General features: G+C 38.2%; 4 protein-coding genes across 7 annotated transcripts in view; 3 read left to right on the forward strand and 1 right to left on the reverse strand.

Moving 5' to 3' along the window:
• Nucleotides 1-6,836, forward strand: part of LOC107694344 (alpha-1,3-mannosyl-glycoprotein 2-beta-N-acetylglucosaminyltransferase-like) — a 16,107-nt gene extending 9,271 nt beyond the window's left edge. For all 3 annotated transcript variants that reach the window (XM_016494027.1, XM_016494029.1, XM_016494028.1), the window contains exons 2-3: nucleotides 700-1,613; nucleotides 5,687-6,836. In XM_016494027.1, the coding sequence (XP_016349513.1) occupies nucleotides 700-1,613; nucleotides 5,687-6,388 (1,616 nt within the window). In that variant the 3' untranslated portion in view covers nucleotides 6,389-6,836. The remainder of the gene's footprint in view (nucleotides 1-699; nucleotides 1,614-5,686) is intronic.
• Nucleotides 6,837-9,387: 2,551 nt separating this feature from the next.
• LOC107694345 (spliceosome RNA helicase DDX39B-like) lies at nucleotides 9,388-18,681 on the reverse strand. Of its 2 annotated transcripts, XM_016494032.1 has the most exons (11): nucleotides 18,607-18,681; nucleotides 17,684-17,916; nucleotides 17,433-17,560; nucleotides 17,214-17,306; nucleotides 15,975-16,158; nucleotides 15,488-15,606; nucleotides 11,724-11,855; nucleotides 10,834-10,943; nucleotides 10,605-10,749; nucleotides 10,354-10,501; nucleotides 9,388-9,974 (listed from the first exon to the last, which is right to left on the reverse strand). In XM_016494032.1, exons 2-11 carry the CDS (start codon nucleotides 17,913-17,915, stop codon nucleotides 9,958-9,960), a joined length of 1,308 nt encoding a protein of 435 aa, XP_016349518.1. In that variant the 5' UTR covers nucleotide 17,916; nucleotides 18,607-18,681; the 3' UTR covers nucleotides 9,388-9,957. The 2 variants fall into 2 exon arrangements, with proteins under 2 accessions (XP_016349518.1, XP_016349517.1); XM_016494031.1 differs by lacking the exon at nucleotides 18,607-18,681 and having other exon boundaries at nucleotides 17,684-17,993.
• A 50-nt stretch (nucleotides 18,682-18,731) lies between these two features.
• Nucleotides 18,732-19,685, forward strand: LOC107694346 (DNA-directed RNA polymerase I subunit RPA12-like). Its single transcript, XM_016494033.1, has 5 exons — nucleotides 18,732-18,813; nucleotides 18,891-19,010; nucleotides 19,124-19,227; nucleotides 19,339-19,448; nucleotides 19,608-19,685. Exons 2-5 carry the CDS (start codon nucleotides 18,893-18,895, stop codon nucleotides 19,630-19,632), a joined length of 357 nt encoding a protein of 118 aa, XP_016349519.1. The 5' UTR covers nucleotides 18,732-18,813; nucleotides 18,891-18,892; the 3' UTR covers nucleotides 19,633-19,685.
• Nucleotides 19,686-19,939: 254 nt separating this feature from the next.
• Nucleotides 19,940-23,379, forward strand: part of gtf2h4 (general transcription factor IIH, polypeptide 4) — an 8,793-nt gene continuing 5,353 nt past the window's right edge. The window contains exons 1-6 of the mRNA XM_016493991.1: nucleotides 19,940-20,073; nucleotides 20,411-20,526; nucleotides 20,858-20,962; nucleotides 22,207-22,338; nucleotides 22,418-22,603; nucleotides 22,681-22,789. Coding sequence (XP_016349477.1) covers nucleotides 20,411-20,526; nucleotides 20,858-20,962; nucleotides 22,207-22,338; nucleotides 22,418-22,603; nucleotides 22,681-22,789 — 648 coding nt within the window. The 5' untranslated portion in view covers nucleotides 19,940-20,073. The remainder of the gene's footprint in view (nucleotides 20,074-20,410; nucleotides 20,527-20,857; nucleotides 20,963-22,206; nucleotides 22,339-22,417; nucleotides 22,604-22,680; nucleotides 22,790-23,379) is intronic.

The following is a 23,379-nucleotide window of genomic DNA, read 5'->3' on the forward strand; positions in this document are numbered from 1 at the left end:
GCACTGAATGGCCAAAAAAAGCACCACCACCAGTCCGAAGTTCAGTTAAAATGATTAATATGCATTCATAAATGGCTATCAAGTTTTAATTATAATTACAAAAGTTATATCATTAAATAATATTGATTATCATATTATAATGCTTGACTGACTGATGTTAAGAGTGTACTTTCAGATATTTATAAAACTGTGCCATTTTACAAACAAATATATATTTTACAAACAAATATATATATATCAGTCTGGCGAGTAAACAAAAAAATTTACTAGCCAATGGCGATTCAATTGTCAAGGTGTTCGTAGAGGGCTGAATAATATAATTAAAAGGAAAATATAATGACAAGAACATTATTGGGAAGTGAAGTGAGATTTTAATCATGGAAAACATGCAAATAAGTAAATATACCCTAGTATTTATTTATTTTTTTCAATGTTTTATTTTACGTGCTATTTCCCATTTGATATACAAATTTTCAACACCATTTTTGTATAAATAATGTATGAAGTGTTATTTTAGCCATTACTTTATTAAAATCAGTAAATATTACTTGGCAAAAAGGCATGTGCATCATGAGGTGGACATTTTTGAAATGGAAAAAAAATCATATTCTGTTCTTTACCTCACTCTTGTCTGTAATTAATAATTTGTCATTTTATCTTTATCTCTAAATTTATATCTTTCTTTTCTCCGATTTCTAGCATTTTCCTCACTGCGGTCCCTTGTGTGGTGTCACTGGACCATGGTTCGCAAGAAAGGATCTCTTATTTTGTGTGGAGCATTTCTATTTGTTGCCTGGAATGCCTTACTCCTCCTCTTCTTATGGGGGAGGCCTCCCATTGGCCGACTTGGTGAGGGAGGCGGAGCTGAACCAGGGGCTGGAGAGGAGTGGGGAGGCGGAAAAGCAAAAGTGGGTGGAGCTAAGGGATTGGCCGGCAAAGTGATCAGATTGGCCGAAGAAGTAGAATCAGAACTGGAGACTCAGAAGAAGCTTCTCAAACAGATACAGAGTCACAGGGAACTATGGGAACAGCGGAAAGAACTGGGAAAGAGGGAATCCGAAGACACAAAAGATGAAAATAATGTCGAGGAGCCTAAAAAACCTCAGCAGATTCCTGCAGTACCTATAAGTCATAAAATTGTAGATGATACAAAAATTATTACAGAAAAACATGAAGTTCTAATGGTTACGCCACCTCGGCTGATCATGAAAGAGCAGGAACAGGAAAAAGAGGACAAGAAAATTACAGAAAATGAAGAAGGCCGTACTAAGCCAAGCCCTCAAATCATTATCCCAATTCTCGTCATTGCCTGTGACAGAGTAACAGTGAAGAGAAGTTTGGATAAACTGATACAGTACCGCCCTTCTGCTGAGCTTTACCCAATCATTGTCAGCCAGGACTGTGGTCATGCAGATACGGCAAGGGTGATTGGCTCCTATGGCAGTCAGATAACCCACATTAGCCAACCGGATCTCGCGGACATTCCAGTGCGACCCGATCACAGGAAGTTCCAGGGTTACTACAAGATCGCCAGGCACTACCGTTGGGCCCTAAACCAAGTGTTCAACGTCTTTGCTTACTCCACAGTGGTCATTGTGGAGGATGACCTGGAGGTAAGGTCATGAACATGTTTTCATTATGAGTGGTATTCACTGTCGTCATATTCGTCCTGCATTTGAGCTTCATTATAGGTTAACCAGGTCCACATATGGTGGTTGCTCAGTAGGGCACGGCTCGGCTCAATTTGCGTTTCCACTGCAGTTCAGTACCGCTTTAGAGTGGGCGGGATTATTCACATGTCGTTATAGTTGCGCCGCCTCTGTTGCTGCGACTCCTGAAAAACGTTTTCATTCCGCGTCGCCCCATCAAGCTCTCGCTGGATCCGCCCCTCTGCTATCAACGAGAGGAACGTATGTACTTCCTCCACGAAACAGCCATTTTTTGGTTGTTAAAAAAAAGGTGCGCTCGTTCAAAACAGTTGCGTTCGATCCGTCGCTGGCTGTGCTGATTTAAGTCTAGCGTTTCTGTTGTGTCTCTGTTAGTGCTGTGTTCGATACATCGATACGACGATGTATCGTCACAGAGATTTAACGATACGAGTATCGATACAGCTGGCCCAGTATCGATATTGTGGCACGTGTGCAGCAGTGGACCGCGCTTAATTTGAATACAAGAACAACGTTTAAAACGGAGTAGAAAAGTGCAAGGTTTCTAAAAAATAATGAATAGAGCATAATATATAGGCTACAACAAGGTTTAATAAAAAAGTACCAGGTACTGTACCCAGTGGAAAAAACCCCAAAAGTTAACCGTACTGTGCCGTACCATGCAGTGGAAAAGCGGTAATTGTGAGAGTGCCATATCTCAAAGGAAGCCACATTTGTCCTCTTTTATAATTCATAGAGAGGAATTTTGATAAGAGCTTGTCTCTCGCTCAGAGGGATTATTTTCATTTGAACATTTCTGAACCTTTCCTTTGAAATTCTCACAGGTGAACTGATTACAAAGTCGAATATGCACCAAAAAACCCATTAATAGGACAGCGGTAAAGCTTCAGTCTTCTTGTTGTGAGTTCTCTAAAGAAAGGGATCAAGGTCCTTGTTTAACTTTGCTATTCAGGCAAACATGTTTTTTGCATACTCATTACTATGTTCTGTGATGGATTTGATGGCTGTCGTTGCAGTGCTATAAAGGTGATTTAAAGTTTTTTGTTTAAACAAACCTCTGGTGTGCTCAAGAGGAAATAGAGTTACCTTCAAATGTATGAGTCATTGACAAGTAACAGTGTCCATGAACACGTCATAGACAAATCTTTTCAAAATCTAATTGAAAACAAGCTCTTAGAAGTCAGCTCCTTGTATATGTCAGTTTTAAATGGTTTTGAAATTTTTTTTAAATTGTATTTAATTTGTAAAAATTTATTTGAATGATTGTGGAGTGAAAAGTAATCATATATTCTAGGGATGTGCATCTCATGACTCAGGCCGATACGATACGCATCTCGATGCATAGCCAACGATACGATACATTAAAGATATATATGAAGCAGCTACCGATGCGATGTGATACGATTCACCCCTGTTACGATGCAGTGCGATCTGATTTCGATTCGATTCAACACAGTGCAATTCGATGCAATATGATGCAATGGAGAAAATATGATAACTTTTAATGCCTCGAGGCCCGTTCATAAAACAAGTTAACCAAATAAGCCAGGCTTATTTCAGTTAGTCTGACTCATTGTCAAATGATTTGGTTCCATAAAGCAAATTTAACATAGGCCTAGATCAAGCTTAGTCACTGTGGCAACTTATGCTGGGAAACTGACCTGGTTTAAAGCAGGCTAACTGTCAGGCTAAGCTAAGCTCCTCTACTAACCAACAGGAACACAATGATATTACCACTGTCTCGCATACTATTATTTGACTTTTTTTTTTTTTTTACAGTTTCTAGCCATGCAGCCTTTCTCTCTGGTTTTAGTACATCTGTACCTTTTGTAGTTTGCAGAACAAATAGCAGAACATTAGAACATTAAAATCTAAAATTGGTCTTTAAAGCATTAAAATAACTAAATTAAAAGTTAAAATCACTTAATTAAAAATGAAAATAAATAATAAAAGAAAATGACTACATGTTAACTGCTATAAGAAACACACATTAACTCATTTGAGCTTAGTAATTAGTACTGAACTAGCTTACATTTGATTTACCCATTACAATAGTCCATTTACAGTTACTGCTATCATAAAAATACACTTATATGTAGATTTACAATTCTACAAAAGACACATTTAATGTCCAACAACAAATATTTGAGCAGAATGCATATATTTTTTTAGCAAAATGAATATTGTACTCGGAATTATTGCGCTCCTATTCGATTGCGCTCCATCTGTTTAGCGCTCGTTGCTCTCGCGTGCCTCGCCCACTCCTGACAGCAAAATGGATATGTTTGCATGACTTTTTACAACATACAGATGAAAAATATACCTGTGACATGTCAGTTATGCACTGAGGAAAACACAACGTCTCAAATGCATTAAACAGTACAGATATATTCGCTGTTTGCGATGGTGGATCGATTTGATCCATGATCGACATTAAGAGCTGCTTAAAAATAAACGTGCACAAATTAGTGAGATTGTGTGAACTTAATTTGTCATTTATAATCTTCCCATCCCTAATATATTCCTTACACCTGGAATATATGTGAGTGTATACGTTAGGTATTGTTAGAAGGTTTTTAAATATTTTTATATTTTCTTCCCCACATATCCTGAATTGATATCATAAATGTCATGCCACATGACATTTTACAACCTGAACTAACCTTGTCATGACATAAAAAGGTCACATTTTTTTATATTTTAAAAGACTCATCAGGGGTCCTTTCCTTTTACATCATTTTCTTTTTTATTATTCTGCATGCTGGTTGCACCAGATTTGTAGATTGCACCACATGACTTTGATTTGGCATATATATATATATATATATATATACTACTTGTGTTTTTTCTTCCAAGAATGTGATCCTTTCAGGAAAAACTTGAAAAATGTCATGGTTTGTCACAAAATTTCATAGCTTTGAAAGCACCACTTTAAAAAAAAATAAAATATATAAATCTGTAAAACAGGGGTGTCCAAACTCAGTCCTGGAAGGGCCAGTTTAGCTCTAACCTGCCTCAACACACCTGCCTGGAAATTTCTAATAATAATCCTTGATTAGCTTGCTCAGGTGTGTTTCATTGGGGTTGGAGCTGAGCTCTGCAGAACAGTGGCCAACCAGGAGCAAGACTGGACACCCCTGTTCTAAAACTTTCTAGATAAGGGGTGCCAGGGGACTGGTCCAGTTCCTGGAGATCACCATCATGCAAAGTTCAGCTCCAACCCTGATTAAACAGCTAATTAATCTCTTAAGTAGCATTTGATAATTACAGGCATCTGGGTTGCAGCAGGGCTGGAAGTCTGAAGTCTGCAGGTAGGTAGATCTCCAGGAACAGGATTGGACATCCCTGGGTATTTTGAGTAATCATAAATAAGCTCATTAGTCTATCTCAGGGGTGTCCAGTCCTGCTACTGGAGGGTCACTGTCCTGTAGAGTTTAACACCAACCCCAATTAAACACACCTGAACCAGCTAATCAGGCTCTTGCTAGGCATTTTGGACACTTCCAAGCAGGTGTTCTGAGGCAAGGTGAAGTTAAACGCTGCAGAACACAGGCCCTCCAGTTTGGACACCCCTGGTCTATCTAGTCTATTTAGTATAGTTGGTTGTTGGGTTACTAGTCAACCATCTTTACCCATCTCTGGTCTTTGCTGAGGCTAATATTTAAGAGTAATTGTGAAAATAATGTTCTTTAGTGGCAGTTCGGTGTATTGATTCTGCTAACCATTGTTATCCAGGTTTGCTCCCTCAGTTTAGCACATTTAGTTGGTCAGTGGATTAACTGTGATGGTAACATTGGTTAAGCTCTACTGAGCATCACAGTTAAGCAGAGATTCCCTAAGGCTCAAACACACATTCTTTTTCTGTACATCGTTATAAAACAGCCAGCTGGCTTAACAAATGTTCACCTAACCATCTTTGAACACATCTAGACCTTCAAGACTTTTTTGTCCAGAAATAGTTTCTTGTTAATACTCGTTTGTTCTTTATGTCTTTAAACCGCTTTTGTTTAATCTTGTAGATGGCCCCTGACTTTTTCGAGTATTTCCGTGCACTCTACCCCATCTTGCGATCGGATCCGACTCTGTGGTGCATTTCCACCTGGAACGATAACGGACGGGATGGGTTGGTCGACCCGGGCAAGGCGGACCTCCTTTACCGGACAGATTTCTTTCCCGGCCTCGGTTGGATGCTTTTGAAGGAAGTCTGGGCAGAGCTGGAGCCCAAGTGGCCCAAGGCATTCTGGGACGACTGGATGCGGCACCCAGAGCAGCGTAAGGACCGCTCATGCATTCGTCCCGAGATCTCGAGGACTATAACGTTCGGCCGGAAAGGCGTCAGTTTGGGTCAATTTTTCGACCAGTATCTGCGCTACATAAAACTCAATACTGAATTCGTGCCTTTCACTAATCTGGACTTGTCCTACTTGGTCAGGGAGAAGTACGATGAAACCTTTGAAAAGGAAGTGTATAGCGTCCCCTTGGTGAAGGTGGAGGAACTACATCAAGGTGGAAGCCTGAAAGGCTCCGGGCCGTTTCGAGTTCAGTACTCTAGCAGAGACAGCTTTAAAGTGCTGGCCCGCAACTTGGGAGTTATGGATGACTTGAAGTCAGGGGTTCCCCGTGCCGGTTACAGGGGCGTAGTCAGCTTTATTTCCCGCGGACGAAGAATTTATCTGGCTCCCCCTGAGGGCTGGACTAAATATGACACCAGCTGGAGCTGAGGAGAATGAGCTTTGGACCACAATAGACCAGAAAGAGAATATCACAACTATTATCACAAGTACAGGAGGAGAGAAACGCCCTCTCAAACCAAAGAAAACAGAGGCAGGGTGTGAAAGGTTGAGGAAAGGTTAATGCCAAGATGCGAGTATAAAATAACTGCTGTTTTGTTATGGAGGAACACCCAGGAATGCTGGGAACAGCACAAAAGTTGGTGCATCGTATTTGCGCAGCAATCATGCAACAAGCTTCCCTCAGAGAAAACAGAGTTACGCTGCAAACAGCTTCTATGCAGAATCGCTCATTCTGACATGGAGAAAAATTATCTGATTGTTTATTTTTCTGACCTTTATGTTGATTTCACATCAGTCCAAAAGGCATATAAGAGGTTTTATATTTTATCATACCACAGTGTCTTTTGGGTGAATCTCACGATAACACTCAAAGGAAGAAATTATATTTGCATATATGCAGAAAAACTGACCATTTTTTTTGTGACATTTTCATTGCAAACTCATTTTTTCATTAAATTATCTTTGTAAGGAATCTGACAATTTTACTTTTTTTTTGTTGTAATTTTAATTATTCTCAGTGATGATTTTAATTATAACAGGAATTACCGGATAATTAATATATATTATTACTGTAATAATATTATATATATAATTAATATTAGTTTGTTATTATGTGCTTAATTTTAATACATTTTTTGCTTAAAAATGTGTTCTGGACCAGTGAGATTCAGCCTTTTAAAGACCAATCTGAGTGTTAAAAGCCTTTTTGCCAAGTTTTATGGGTCCCTGACATCATTATAAATGAAGATTGTGTATAATTGTTGTCTAATTTGATCGATGCTTTCATATAAAAGCGCAGACTCGTTCATTTGACTTTTATGTAGCACCGTTGAATCTATGAAGTTCAAGCTTGTTGCCAGAAATTATTCAAGGCTTGTGTAACTGACATACCAAAACTCTGGACAGCATCTCGTTTGTGCCATTCTGTTGAAGTACTGTACTTGAACCTGTTTTTGTTTTAACTGCTCTTCCTGGACCGGGAGAGCTCTCATTGCTTTTTAAAGATGTCGTAGGTTTGTTGCAAAACCAGTGGTGATAGAAATCGCTTTACATGTTCTTACGGATGAAATTAATGGATTTCAGTAGGCCAGAGGAAACATTTTAATTAAATGTACTGTATCTAAATGTTTGGGAGAGAAATTATCTGATATCAATGCATATGCAGTGTGAAGAAGTGTGAAACCACTGCCTGACATATTTATAACTTTAATACATTGAGAATAAAACAGACTATTTTGATATTTGGCAATATATGCTGTTTTTGTCAGTCTTTTTTGTCCATTTAAACAACCATTTGGGAATAATCTTTCATTTGTTTAGGTGTCAAATGTTTAATTTTCTCTTTTAAAGTCACTAATTTTGAGGTTTGTAAACATGTTCTTTCTGTGTCATGTTAGTTGTTAAAGCTGAAATCCTATCTGGTGACTTCCTTCCAGGCATCATTTGTCCAAACCCCCAACATCAGCACTGATCCAGGCACCATTGTGACACCTTTGACGTCTCTGTCGCTCCAGATTTCCTTTCTCACTCCTCTTGTGTCCTGTTGACTTCCTGTCTCATGGCTCTCTGTGGTTGACTTAACGACATTCTTTTCCTGTTCTTGTACAACCACCAGCAACTTTCGAAAAGCCACTGGATGTGTGTTACTGATTAGATGAATTGGACATTCATTTTGTGTTTCTTTAGCCATTAATCAGATTCATTTTTCTGGGAATTGGGCAGCGGTGAATCATACTAGAACATCTCATTCTAGCATGATTGATTAAATGGTTGATCATATCAGGGAAATTAGTAGCTGAAATTAAGTGGTTCAGAATGTATCTACCGTGCTTTCATGACTTTTTAAAAAGAGCTAATTTGATAGACCTCTTTCAAGCCCCTTTTCCACCATGCTTTTTGCACTTCTACAGAAAACCAGTTCGAATAAGCAGCTGGTCTCAAACTGTTGTTGCTTTCAAAACAACAATAGCTCAGTCTGGCAAGATTTATGCAAACAAAACTAGGTCGTCTTATTATGCTGAAACAAAGCTGTCTATACTAGAAACACCCGATGCAGTGATGAGTTCAGTTGATGGATGCCCAACTCCAATGTGCGTTAAGTTGCACATATAAAATAAGACGTATCATATTAGTGAATTGATCGCTATGAACTTTAAGAACATATACAAGTTATCTTTTGGCTCTGAAAGGTAGTTGTAAAGGCTTGTTCACACCGAGGACGATAACTATAAAGATAGAGTTCTAAAAATTGTTCTCGATATTAAAGAATAGCAGAGTCCACACCACAGCTATAACGATAAAGGCGTTATCGTTGGAATCAGAACGATTTTTTTCCAGCTGATGAACCTTAAAAACATTGACACCCAATCAAAATCAATCTTGCTATAATGAGCTCGAGAATTTAAATTGGCAGATGAGCGTGCAGTGCTTAGAATAAACAGATATCGTCCGCTGATGTGGATGCTAATATAGTTATCTTTATAGTTATCGTTCTTGGTGTGAATGGGCCTTAAGCCTGCTCAAAATTCAATGTAGAGATGCATAAAAACCAGACTAAATTATTCCTGCTCTGACGCACATCACCCATTAGTATCAATATACGGTTGAAATAGTAGTGTAAATGCATTCATGCCATCTCAGAGCAGCATTATAGAGTCCGTATAAATGCCACTTCAGAAGCACTTCTGTGACACCTTTGCAGTGTAAATGACTTCTGAAGGTCTGAATTCATTAAGTCATAGGGGTCCTTCATTTTCTGTGTTCCGCTCGGTCTCGTGCACAGTTGGTGAGATCTAGTGAACCGTTCTTTTCAGTGCACAGCGTAATGTTTGTCATCAGTGCAGTCCGCAAAACTGGGGACATGGGAAGTTCACTTTTGGATTTAGACTGTTTAGGTACCAGCCAAAAGTCTTGCGAGCCACTCTGAAATCTTACAAACAAAAGTGTGAAAACACAGTGTGTAAATTAAACAAACATACTTTATTTGGTTTTAACAAGCATTAAGTAGTTTAAACAATTTGTCTGGCAGCTGAACATACACTGAACACATTTCGTTCATACCTACTTCACTGGTAACAAGCATTCAGCATATACTGCTAATATATTGAATAACTTTCAAACAATTTAACATCAATGCAATCAACTGTATGGTCCATTTTAATCCAATGATGAAAACGCCTCCTCTCACAACAGAAAACAAAAATTATGCCTCTGCATTATAAATAACCAAAATAACCACAAGCAAATTATTTTGTATTGGGAGGAAAAATAGTAACATTGAAAATAATGCATTTTTTTATTGTCAACAAGCAAAATCAAACTGAACTACTGAGGAGGTATTAGGAAATCCACTACATTATAGAATAACACTGCGATATGAGCTGTTTATTCACTAACACCATAACAGTCTACGTGACAGACAAACTCTCTGTTGCTACCAGTTGCTACAATGCCATGCATCCTCCGAAGAAACTGCTGCCTTTTGTGTTCTGTCGTCTTTATCGTGTTTGTTCAACTAGGAGAAAGATACACAAGGAGACAATTACATAAGTGCACAAATTCAGATAACATAAGAACTGTTTTGACTTATTTCCTCAAAACATTGACTAAATATGGACAATTTCGACATTTTCTATTAACAAAACCCCAAAATGAGATTTCTATTATTATTTGGTCTGCTGCATACTAATGTTTTATTCACTTTCCCATTCACTTTCTTTTTATGGAAAAGAGCAACATAGACATTCTTCAAAATATCTTATTTTGTGTTCCTCAGGAAAAAAAAGGCAGTTGAACAGGATTCTGAAATAACTGTGAATAAATGAGCACATTTACTTTTTTGTGAATTATCCCTTTTGGAAAACCGGCTGTAACGACTGAATAGTAACACTCACTGTATGAAGAGATGTCAATCTCCTCTGGAAGTTCGCTGATGTTCACCTCAAACCTGTCCTGAACATCGTTCAAAGTGCGGGCGTCAGTCTCATCTGACACAAAGGTGATGGCCAGACCTTTCGTTCCAAACCTACCGGCCCTCGCAACCTGAAGGAATGAGAAAAGTTAAAGCTGTTCAGATGGATCCTTTTACACTCTGGAACTTGGCTTTTTTGACATTAATTATTATTTCCACATAAACTAAACCAACCCTGTGCAGGTATGTGTCTGAATCTTCAGGCATGTCGTAGTTGAAGGCGATGTTGACTCTTTCGATGTCCATACCTCGGCCAAACAGGTTTGTGGCCACCAGGATCCGTCTCTGGAAATCCTTGAACTGCTGATATCGAGCTAATCTGAGATAATAATAGGAGTCTCAAATGTGATATGAGCACCTAAAAAAATCCTACAATCATAACTGTAACATTCAAGTTTTTTACCTTTCGTCTTGAGGCATTGCTCTATGAATGGCAATGGCAGGGAAATTTTGCTCCACCAGCAACTGAGCCAGAGCAATACAACGCTGCACGGACTTCACAAAGATCACCACCTGCAATACTAAACAGCTGTAACACTGCACCAGCCAGCTGTCTTCATTCAAATGAAACATCAATCCCAATGACCGCTTCAAACCAAGTGCAAAAATTCTCCCACTGAATTCGCTTTTTTTCCATAGCTTATGTCAATCTTTTGGATTGCTTGGCAAAATCTCCAGAAACCAACAATCCAAATAAAGGTTTGGGTTAAATAAATATATGAAAATTCAGCTTTGCATTACAGGAATAAATGACATTTTCAAATATGTTCAATTAGAAACCAGCTATTTTAAACTGTAATAATATTTCACAATATTACTGTTTTTACTGTATTTTTGATCAAACAATTCAATAAGAGAATTATTTCAAAAACATTTTTTACAAATCTTATGGACCCTAAACCATATATATACACATTATTTAAGGTTAGGGTTGTAAAATTGCATAATTACGTTACATCAAAACTTTATTTCTAGGTTTAAGTTTGTAAATCCCAGATTTTGAATGTGGTTTTGAACTCAATTGTATTTTATCCTCACACAATTTTACTTCCATCTATTCCATTCCATTGGGTTGTAGATTGCATTTAATTGGATAAACAAAATCTGTATTCAAACGGGTTGCATTGTATTTTGCATTAAAGCATGTGAATGACGAGAGTGCATGTCGCTTTCAGATATGCAAATGTTTCTTAGAAAGTGGCAAAAATCAGTGTCTCTTCCTCGAGTCACTCTCGGTTTGCATCGACTTAACGATTTGGGGACTTTTTGTGTGCTGCTGGACTCTTGAGATACCTGATTGAACTCCAACACGTCCAGGAGGTCAAAGAGCTTCCTGTTCTTCTCGTTGTCCTTCAGCTTGACATAGTACTGCTGGAGGCCGTGAAGCGTCAGCTTGGTTTCGTCGTCCACAAAAATTTCCATCGGCTAGGACAACCAGTGGAAGCAGGGGGAAGGTGAGGAGGGGTGGGAGAGGAGCGTGCAGGTTGACCGGGTTAAGATTGTGTGAAGACACACACAGGAAAGTTGACAAAGACGAGGGTGGTGCAGATAATGACGGAATGGGTGGAAAGGGAAAGAAAGACACCAGAACAAAGAAATTCAAGGACAAAAGAGGTATAAAGATTTCAGCGAAGGACAGTGGTGGGGGAGGAGACGACAATGAGAAGGAGAACACGGCGTTAGAAAGGAGAGAGTTATGAAACAGCAGGAGAAAGGGAGGGAAGAGAAGGGATGGGGGTTAGATTCACCCTCCCCTCCCGTCCCAAGCCAATGAGGACACAACACACACGCGCACACACACACTTACTGTCTCAACACAATGATAAATGCTACCCTGCTGTCCTAGGCTACTTTTAGCTACCAATATCAAGCCTAAAATCTTATCTGTGCTATTTCCAAATAAACAGTTCTACTATAGAGGAACACAAAGTAAAACTACTTCTGTTACATCAATCAATGTGCAGTTTGACAGAAATGTTAGAACTCAGAAATGAGTTTTTAAGTAGGATAAAGTCAACATGAAATCAAAAGCCCGTTTGACCCTATTTGCTTTCTAAATACACACTCCTGTTCATAATACGACTGATTCATCAGTGCACATTATTCCACAGACAAAAAATATATATATATCTCTGTAGCCTTTCATTAAAATGTAATAACTTTACATGTAACAACCCCATGGCAATTTGTAGCTATTTAACTTTTTGGCGAATTGGAGAAATCTCTCTGGCCAGACTTTTCCAATCATTTAGCCCTTTTAATTCATATACAATCGACTGCAAGCTTGCATTAAGATCTGCCTCCATCCAGTCAACAACCGATGGATTGAACCAAGCCCATCCTACATTTTCTTCTTTTCATTTAACTCCAAAAAAAAAAAAGTGTTAAGAAAAGATCTGTCGCTACTTCTGTTTAACCACAACTTCTAACAATAGCCAAATAGCCATAGAGTCATTAAGTACAAGGCCAATTGTAGTCAGATTGCATGCTAAATGAAAGCGAAGTACAATTGCATTATCTAGATCTGGTACAACTTCAGTCGAACGAAAGCTTTTGAATGACATGTAAAAAGGCAAATTAATATTTTAGCCTGACTTTTAGGCTACTGTTGTATGTAATCCAGCCTTTCTAAAAATCTTGTTAGTAGTTAACTCCATAATTTAGTTCAAGTTAATGTGGTAAGTTACAATGATAATAAAAGATTTGACAAAAAGAAGCATTACAATCGGGTAATTTCAACATTCAGCCACCAAACCAGTCAAAAGCGTGTGGCAGCTGATTGCAACGTTCATTAAAAGTATGGTCCACTCCACCAGCCACCATTCAATCAAGTCCCACCCCACATTCTTATGCCCGGTTCAGACTACACGATTTTAGGCCGATTTTGCCACGATTTGCTTGACGTAGGGTGTCGTGGGGATTCGTAAACGACAATGGGTGTCGGGACGCAAGATTCCATCGTTTCAGCACGTGTAGTGTGTCATAGAGGACGACAACCGATTCCGCGTCTGCGATGCTTCAAGCAACGTGTAGTCTGACATGTTTCTTGTCCACGACACGACAAGATTTTAGGAGTCAAAATCGTGTAATCTGACACAGTGACTATCGTGACCGACAAAAATATTGTGTAGTCTGAACCCGGCATTACTCGCTTTATTCGGAAATTGTCTCTTTCTATGCAAGTAATACAAGTTATGAATACTGACTTTTCATGTTGACTTTAAACACTCATAAACCACCTCACACAATACTGCAACACTGTTAAACATTTAGCAGTGCGAGGTTCAGAAGGCCAAATTCATTTGCCAGATTGTTTAATTAAATATCCAGAGAACGTCCTCAATCTGATCTGATCTGGTAGACTCATGTTTTAGGATCTGGGCTACTAAAACAAGCTAAAAAGGTTTTGCGTATAATAGCAAACAGTGATGGCCGTGGAAAATGACTGAGATCAAAATCGAACTATTAGTCCCTTGACAGAAGCGCTAAACTCCACCTCCAACCGTGTCTGACACAGTAGCACTGCTAAATGCACATTTGCACTTACCTTCGAGACGTTTAGGCAAATCTATCTTTACTGTCTCTCAACAAATCCTCTATTTGCTGCTGAGCTGGTCTAAAGCTCATTTTCCTATATGGTCTTCAACCTAATGGTGACCTCAAATCAGTGGATTACATTAGGCGGCATCTCAACAGTATTTATGTACTGTAACTCTCACTAAATATAAGCACTAAAGAGTTGATGTTAGAATCTGTGTGTGTTAAAAATAGTCATTTTATAGTATATTATGGTGCAAGGAGATTTGCTCATGAATATTTAGTAAAGCCACGCCCCTCACAAGTCATCCCGAATATTTAAAAGGGGCTCAAAGTTGTATTGTACTATTTATGGTTTCTTTTTGAGTCACGACTTTGTTGCGAATGGCCACCTAACGGTTCTTCAAGAGCGTCTCGATCTACACCCGCGCATGTCTCCTCTCTCTCGTCTAAGTTTCTTCATCATCTCATCCCTCTCGCTTCGGTCTTCCGCAGCTTAATCCTCCCTTTCTGTCTCTTCTATGGTCCCTCACACCCGCGCATTCTTTCTCCACCGCTTCGGGCCAGTTTTATCGCCATGATCGTAACTTAGCGACAGACAGTTTGTCTTTTGATGAGGAACCGTTCTAATCAGAGATTGTCAGCTGGATTGATGAAGAGCTGTTCCATCATTGGTTGGTCCACCTGAACTGATTTATGCCGCCAAAGGCTGAATCATTTTATTCCTGCTGTCTGCTTTGTTACGGAGTAATTAACTGCAGCCCTGGAGTGCCAGTTTGTCATGTATCTAATGTAGTTTTCAGCAGCTGGCTCGCTTTGTTGGGCCGCCACTTTATCGGTTTTAGTTTTGTGCCCCTTGAGAGTCTCTGGCAGTTGACAACAGAATTCATGAAGCTCCGACAAGTGCTTCTCCTCTTAAATAAAGGTTATTTGAGGACAGATCTCTAGGCTGGAATTACAGTCGAGCAGAAACTAAAGCTATTTGTCTTGATAAACAGATACTGAGAGTGAAATAATATTCAAACGTGAAGGATTTTTGGTCTCCAAATGCCTAAATGGTTCTGAAAGATGCGTTTATGCTTTGAATTTTACAGCTCTGAAGTGAATTTGAAGATACACTAGATCCTTCCCTCGTATCCTGTTTAAAATACATCGGATGGACTCTTCATGACTTTGGCAAAGGTTATTAAAGGACCTATTTAAATTTACAGTGGACTGAGCCTGATGGATGGTGCATTATCTGTTGGCCAAACGGACGTGTGACCGTGTTTGACAAATGCCGACACAGCGCTGCCAGCTGAGGCGGGGGTTAAGGACTTAACATCATTTTCACTGTGCCTCTATTAGTTAACGGTCTGTGATTATCAAACGGGCAGCAGAGAGGGGCATTTAGCGTTACGATGTCTCAGGGAGGCCGTAAATGGATCCCACTCTTGAGCCTGCTCTTTCAGGTGTGTATGAGGTGGTCTTGTGAAGGGAAGGAGCTGTTGACATGGTAGAAGTAGGAGAGGCGTAATTACATCTTGCATGAACTTTCTGCAGACGGGACGGATCTCTTTACTCAGGGTGGCACTGAACATCATGACCTGCTTCTCGTGAGGGGTCATACGGGTCATACGCTGGACATCACGCCGCATGTCTGCAGGGGACAGTAAAAGAACAATGCATTTATATTATTAAAATTAATATTTATTTATCATAGCTGTGTTTGGAACAGCATGCTACTCAAACTGTTTCTGAAGTACAGTACATACTAGTGTTAGTATGGATAGTGTGCGCAGAAAACTGCAATGTTTAGATATTTTTATTAAAAACTGAATTAAAATGCAAAGTAGGCCTATTATTTTTTGGTACATAAAACAAAGGTCATGTGACAACAATGGAACCGTAGAATAATGCCTGTTGTTTCACCTACAGCTTTTAAAGAGAAAAGCGTGTGTGTGCTGCACAGAATTCAGTGTAATTTCCTTCTGAACACAGCCATAGTCTCATAAACGGTCTGCTCACCAAGCTGCTCCAGCATCTTGTCGCATTCGTCCAGGATGAAGTGCTTGATGTGGCGCAGGTTGAGACTCTTGTTGCGAGACAGAGCTAGAATGCGTCCAGGAGTTCCCACCACCACATGAGGGCTCTCTCTCTTCAGAACCTCCTCGTCCTTCTTTATAGATAAGCCACCAAAGAACACTGCCACCTGGGGGAGAGAGACAGCACAAGCAAATGAAGGTGAGAAAAGTTTGTGCACAGCAATATTAAAATGTAACAGTTTGTTAGATTTGCAGATCATGACTTCCTTTTAAATTCAACTCCTGGATTTTCAATGACATAGCAAACAAGATTAGAAGAGTATTTCAAGAAACATTAGATGATATAGATAATCTATTGTATTATATTAATGTTTTTTTTTTTTTAAATGCCTCTTAAAATTTTTTTCATTTATATATTTTCATTACATATAATGACATATCTTTAATTTTACAGACCCTAGTGGAAGAACAATTTATTTACATCACAAAATGCCAAATATCAAAATATTGTCTACAGAATAGATTATTTTAGATTATTTTTGGTCCTACAGGCAAAAAGAAAAGTCTTTCAAGGCTGCATTTATTTGATCAAAAATACAGTAAAAACAGTAATAATGTGAAATATTATTACAATTCAAAATAACTGTTTTCTATTTGAATGTATTTTAAAAATGAATTTCCAGCATCATTACTCCAGTCTTCAGTGTAATGTGATCCTTCAGAAATCATTCTAACATTGGGTTGCTGTTCAAGAAACATTTCTGATTATTATCACTGTTGAAAACTGCTTTATATTTTTGTGGAAACTGTGATATATTTTTTTCAGGACACTTTAATTGTCTTTAATAGGACTATATTGTTCAAAGTAACAACATTTATTTTAACTGATCTGTTATTATTACTGTCAGTGACGATCAATTTAATGCATCCCTGCTGAATAAAAGTATTAATTCTTTTAAAGAAAAATCTTACTGACCTCAACATTTTTGAACAGTAGTGTAATTATTAATGTTTTGTTCCAAACGTAGACTAATGAAATTCCTCTGTGATAGAAGAACAGAAGAATGGAAAGAGAGGCAATTTTTACATCTGTCGCAATCTCTTCTACTACAGTACAGATCAGAAGAGATTTTAAAAGAAAGTAGTCCTCATATAGCCTGCTTTAGTAAACCTGAAACATATGAACTAAAGCTTTCCTAAAATTGTAAATTTGTCTTCTTACCTTGACACTGGGCATGTATTTGGAGAAGCGCTCGTACTCTTTGCTGATCTGGAAGGCCAGCTCTCGGGTGTGACACATCACCAACACTGATACCTGGGTAAAAGCAATCACTGGTCAACCCCAAAAATTGTGGAATGGCACATAAAGCACACTCAGAGATATCATTTTATTTATGTCTTTGTTCTTTGTTTTCAAACCCTTTAAAAAGATTGCCATTACCTGCCCGGTCACTGGCTCCAGCTGCTGAAGGGTAGCCAACACAAAGACAGCCGTCTTCCCCATTCCAGACTTGGCCTGACATAATACATCCATCCCCAGGATCGCCTGAGGAATGCATTCATGCTGAACTGGAAGAGAAAAAAAACACACACACACACACACACACACACACACATATATTTAAATATAATATGTCAAACTGCTATTCTGAAAGCAAAGAACCTTATACGAGCACATGTTGAATTGCTCACCTTCAGATGGATGTTCAAAGCCACAGTCCACTATAGCTCTCAGCAGTTCTGGTTTGAGAAGGAAATCTCTGAATCCTGAGGAGTGGATGGACACATATGACCCTTTGACCCCTTCTTTCCTGATGGCTATTCCACCATCGTTGTGTCCAAGTCCTGTGTCTCCGACACCACCTGCATCAACCTCATCCTCCTCATAGTCCAACAGCTCGTTCTCAACGTCGTTCTCCGTCATCCTGTGGAGAGAGTGGGAAAAGACCCATACATCATTTTCACCCATACAATGTATTGTTGGCTATTGCTACAAATATACCCGTGCAACTTATGACAGGTTTTGTGTGTATATATATATATATATACACAGTAGTCAACATATATATATATATATATATATATATATATATATATACACACATTCATTTTATTATATTTGATAACATGATTATTAACACGCACCACACATACACGTTATCAAATATACTAAAAAATACTATAAACTCTATATACATTTTAATTGATGACATAATTATTCATAAGTAACAATACATCATAAATTACATTAGAATTAAAACTGCGTGTTGTTTTACTCGACTTGATAACAGACCATACATACTTATACTGTAGCTTATCAACCATTCTTAAGACAAACTATTAAAAATAAAATCCCATTCTCTAGTATTACAACTGCTAAAAATGAACATTCATTTAAAGCTGTTGTTTTATGTTAATTAATAGGCGAGTAATTAAGGGGGCAGGTCAAACTAGCAAACTATACTAAATATATTAGCGTTAGCTCAAGAGATACAGCGGGCCATACGCTGACTATAGCGCAACATTCCCGTGTGTTTTCAGAACCGACTATGATGTCTGTTATCACTTCCAGTGTTATTTTGATGTTGTATATAGTACTAAATAATCGCAGTTACCTCGAAACACTGTATGAAGCAGTTGAACTGCACTGCACCTGCTGGATAGGCTGGCGACGGCGTCATCAATCCGCGACGAATACGTTTCGATGGAGGACCCAACATGTGGAACTGCATGAACTGATTATAGACAAGAAATCTGGTCATTGTTATTGAAACTAGCGAAGATATTGCACGTTTAAGGCCGTTGTGTTTGAGCTTTAATAAGTGAGTTCTGTTCATGTGGATGGTTTTGTTTTGAACTCAGCGGCTGTAGTGTGTAAATCTCTGTGTTCTTTTTTCAGAAATGTCATGTTTTAGTGGTGATCTCAACTTTTGCCCGGAATGTGGGAATATTCTTCCAGTGCCTGGCAGGGAAAATACCATTACCTGCCCACGGTGCTCTTTCAAAATCCCTGTTCGAGGTGAGAGAGTATAAGTTATTGAATATTTTGTATATGTCACCACACCCAGCAGCAGAGGTTTATGGTACATCAGTAAGTTTATGTTATAATTTAGCAGTAGGATTCTCTCTCAGAATTCACAGGTCAAGTTATTAAATCATCAGTGGTGTTTAATCCTCTGGATCAGATCTCCAGCACTGTTGACAGCGAAGAGGCTGCTGAATTGAAGGGGCCAGTGGTAAGTTATTTCAAAATACAGTGATTGATTCTTACATATTATTGGTTCTGTTTGGAATATCACCCAATAGACATTTGACCTGTTTCTCATTGTCCACAAACTTTCCATCAGATTGACAGGAGATGTTCCCGCTGTAATAAAGAAGGGATGGTTTATCACACAAGACAGATGAGATCTGCAGATGAAGGACAGACGGTCTTCTTCACATGCATACACTGCAGGTCATTTACATGTTAGGCTCTTAAACACACCCTTATTTTGACCATTTATACTTGTTCCAGTAGGTTGTTCTGAATGTTGTTTAGACATTGTATTAAGTGATCATTAGATCTATATGTGCTCTGATGGCAGACATTTTTCATTTGATTTCTCTGTTGCAGGTTCCAAGAAAAGGAAGATTCGTGAGAAAATTGCTGCTGCTGTTGGCATTTGCATTGATTTTTTATCAGAATTTAAATAGTATGAAATATTAAAAATGCTTTGTACATGTTTTCAAAATAAATAAAAAAAAAGAATGTGTGTGGAAGTGATTTTTTTTTTTGCAGGGCTAATTTAGAATTTATATTATATAGTTTACGTTAATTATACACAATAAAACATGTCTTTAAAACACCATATATTACATATGTTATATAAGAAGGTTACGAAGAAGTAGAGTTTACCGAAAAGTCCCGCCCCACGCACGGCACGTTAGCCAATCAGAATGCCCGTTTAGGCGGTCACGTGATCATTCAACATGGCTTCTTGCTATCAGTACTGAATGCATACATTAATTGTTGTGAAGAAATAAAATGATTAACTTCATTTAATGCACTCTTTTGCGCTCCCTGACGCATGTGAAACAAGGTAAGCCTACTGACTGTATATTAAATATATTTTAAAGCGAAAAACACTGCAATTCTGTAATCAGTAACTGCACGCAACAATAAGCACAATGATACATTATTAAATATCGTCTTCACTGTATTCGTTGCTGTTTATTTTGTTTATATAACTTATAGCCATTGAATGTGCTCTAACGCCTCATTCCTATGTGCAAAAAATGTTATGTACAATATGATACTGCTCATGTATTATATATGAACAGTATGGCGCTGTGTTTATCTCTCACCATGGCCTTTCATTACAGTAATAAGTCATAACGCAAGTCATCCTTTGCCTCCTCATTCTCCTGTGTAAACAGATGAAGCTTCGAGTCCAGCTGCAGTGCAAGAACTTGCATGAATATCTAAAGGAATTGAGTCCAGAGATCCTCGACAGGCTCTACAATCACCCAGCAACATGCCTGGCAGTCTACAGGTCCATCTGGCTTTAGTCTTTAAATATACATGCATATTTACATGTATGAATGTCATTTGATTAGATACTACAAGTGGCATTTATTAAAGAGAGAGAGAAGAAGAATGCACAACCTACTTTTCAAGCCAACAAAATTTTTACCTAAAAGTATATAATAGTTCTAACACATATTTTTTAAGGTGCCACTTGTTTTTTTTTTTTTTTTTTTTATCTAACAACATTCATACATTTTATATGTGCCTTAATTGTCCCTAGTATGCCTATTATTATAATGCTAAAACTTACACAATGGTTAATGCTGATTGGCTCACTCTCATTCATTTTCAAACAGGGAACTTCCATCACTGGCAAAGAATTATGTGATGCGGATGCTGTTTTTAGATCATCCACTCCCGCAAGCTGCAGTCGCGCTGTGGGTTAAAAAAGACAGTCAAAAGTAAGTACAATAGTTAGTTCTATCATTCTAATACAAATTGGGGTAACATTTTATATTAAGGTGTCCTTGTTACACGTTACATGTATTTACTATAATAATAATAATAATAAATTATGCATAATTACAACCTTAAACCAAACCCTAACCATATAGTACGTACATGTAGTTAATTAATATTACTCAGTACTTTAATGTATAATTACACTGTAACAAGGACACCTTAAAATAAAGTGTATCCCAAATCGGCATATTAAAATGATTTCTGTAGGATCATGTGACACTGGAGTAATGGCTGATCAAATTCAGCATTGCCATCACAGTAATAAATTATAAAATATATTAAAACAGAAAACAAGTTCTTTTAAATTGTAATAATATTTTGGAATATTACTATAAATGGAGCCTTGGTGAGACTTGCAAATGCCCGGTCTCCTCTGAGTTAAAATTTTGTTCTTGGAACCACTAATATTCCCTGATTTGATGATCTCAAGGACTTCCCTGGGTCATATTCCAACAAAAGATCAGTAAGGTAAGAAGGTGCCAAGCCGTTTAGAGCTTTATACACCATTAATTTTAGAGATAAATGACAGTTTAGAAACTGGTCTAAAATTTTATAAAATTGTAGGGTCTAAATTTGGCCGTTTGAGGAGTGGTTGTTTCAAATAATCAGGTACAATTGCTGTTTCTAGACATTTATTTGTAAATGCTAGAAGATTGGGCCCTATCGAATTTAAAAGGTGTTTGACAAGGCGAGGAGGAATTACATCAAGTGAGGAACCAGTGGGTTTCAGCTTATTTACAATTTCCTGCAACGACGAGAGAGAAATTACTGTAAATTGATTAAAAACAGCATGACATACAGGAGGCACAGCTGGATCAGATATTACAGGCATAATATTCGATCTTATGTCTCTTATCTTATTAACAAAAAATTGCAAAAAGTTTTCACACATAATTTTTGACTCGCACTGATGGGGCAAACTAATAGCAGGATTCACTACAGCATTTATAGTTTTAAAAAGAGTTCTTGGATTATTACAATTTATTTCGATGAGGTCAGCAAAGTATTTGGACTTTGCTGATCTCATAGCCCTTTGAAATTTAGAGAGAGCGTCCCTTAGTAGTTCGTAGGAGACCTGTAGTTTATCTTTCTTCCATTTCCTTTCTGCTCTTCTACACGTCCGTCTAATCTCCCGAACAGCCTCACTTTCTTATAAATGTATGTGTTTCTTCGCTCTTCCTAGAGACCACGATCAGTGTGTGTCAGTGTTAACTGGGCTACGGCTCTGGCACAGTCAGCACCTTCAAGGTGGACTCCAAGGCTTTGTGCTCAACCCTGTGTTTAAAGACAACCTGAGAATAGCACTTCTAGGCGGGTGAGGAACACAGTTTGGATTAAGAACTGTATTTAATGTCGTGGAAGCAGATCTACTAGACTAATGTTCACTTTGTCAGTGGTAAACCGTGGGCAGATGAAGGCGGCAACCTGGGCCCCGATCGTCACGCAAGGGATGTCGAAAGTCTCGACCGCTATGCTATGGAGCGTTGGGAGGTCATCCTTCACTTCATGGTGGGCTCTCCCAGCGCAGCCGTCAGCCAGGATCTGGCCCAGCTCCTCATACAGGCCGGGCTCATGAAGAGGTAGAGCACACCATCACTGATGCACCAACTAAAGTAGGTCAGACATGAAGGTCTTGATCTGTTTTTTCCTTTCTCAGCGAGGCTGGCGATGCTCCTTGTATCACATCAGCAGGGTTTCAGTTCCTGCTGCTGGACACAGCATCTCAGCTGTGGTACTTCACCCTGCAGTACCTCAAAACAGCGCAGGTCAGTGCAGGACATATAGAGTCTATACAATAAAAGACCAGATTTACTAACGGCTTGCACCAGCACAAACCCACTTTTGGCTATTAAAAAGCTACTGTCAGGATTTACTGAAGACTCACAGTGAAAAATGAACGATGAAAAGCTGTGGACACATTTATTTTTGAGGCTGAACTTATTGCATGTGCATTTGTTGGAGTTTCCCTTTCAGACACAACATCTATGAGAGGAGAATATTTAAATAAATCATACTAAGGATTGCGGTAGTCAAATTACTGTTATTTGTTATTATCTATTATCTTAACCCCAAAAATGCATTCAAATATGTGAATTTTGTTTGGACTACTTTGGACCCAAAGAATCATTGTTTTGTACAGCAGTAATAACATATTATTTTTCAGCTAAAACCATACTGTATTTATTCAGTAACTTCTTATTAATGAATCAAGGTCAAAACATTTCAGTTTTCATTTATTACTGCATTTACCCCCTTTTAATTAATTAAAAAATTGGGAAAGTCTAAAATTACGCATGATTACACATTAATTAAAAAATGAGAAAATGTGTGTATATATATATATATATATATATAT

Source organism: Sinocyclocheilus anshuiensis, unplaced genomic scaffold (assembly GCF_001515605.1).
Source record: "Sinocyclocheilus anshuiensis isolate Anshui unplaced genomic scaffold, SAMN03320099.WGS_v1.1 scaffold1240, whole genome shotgun sequence".
In the NCBI taxonomy this organism is placed as follows: domain Eukaryota; kingdom Metazoa; phylum Chordata; class Actinopteri; order Cypriniformes; family Cyprinidae; genus Sinocyclocheilus; species Sinocyclocheilus anshuiensis.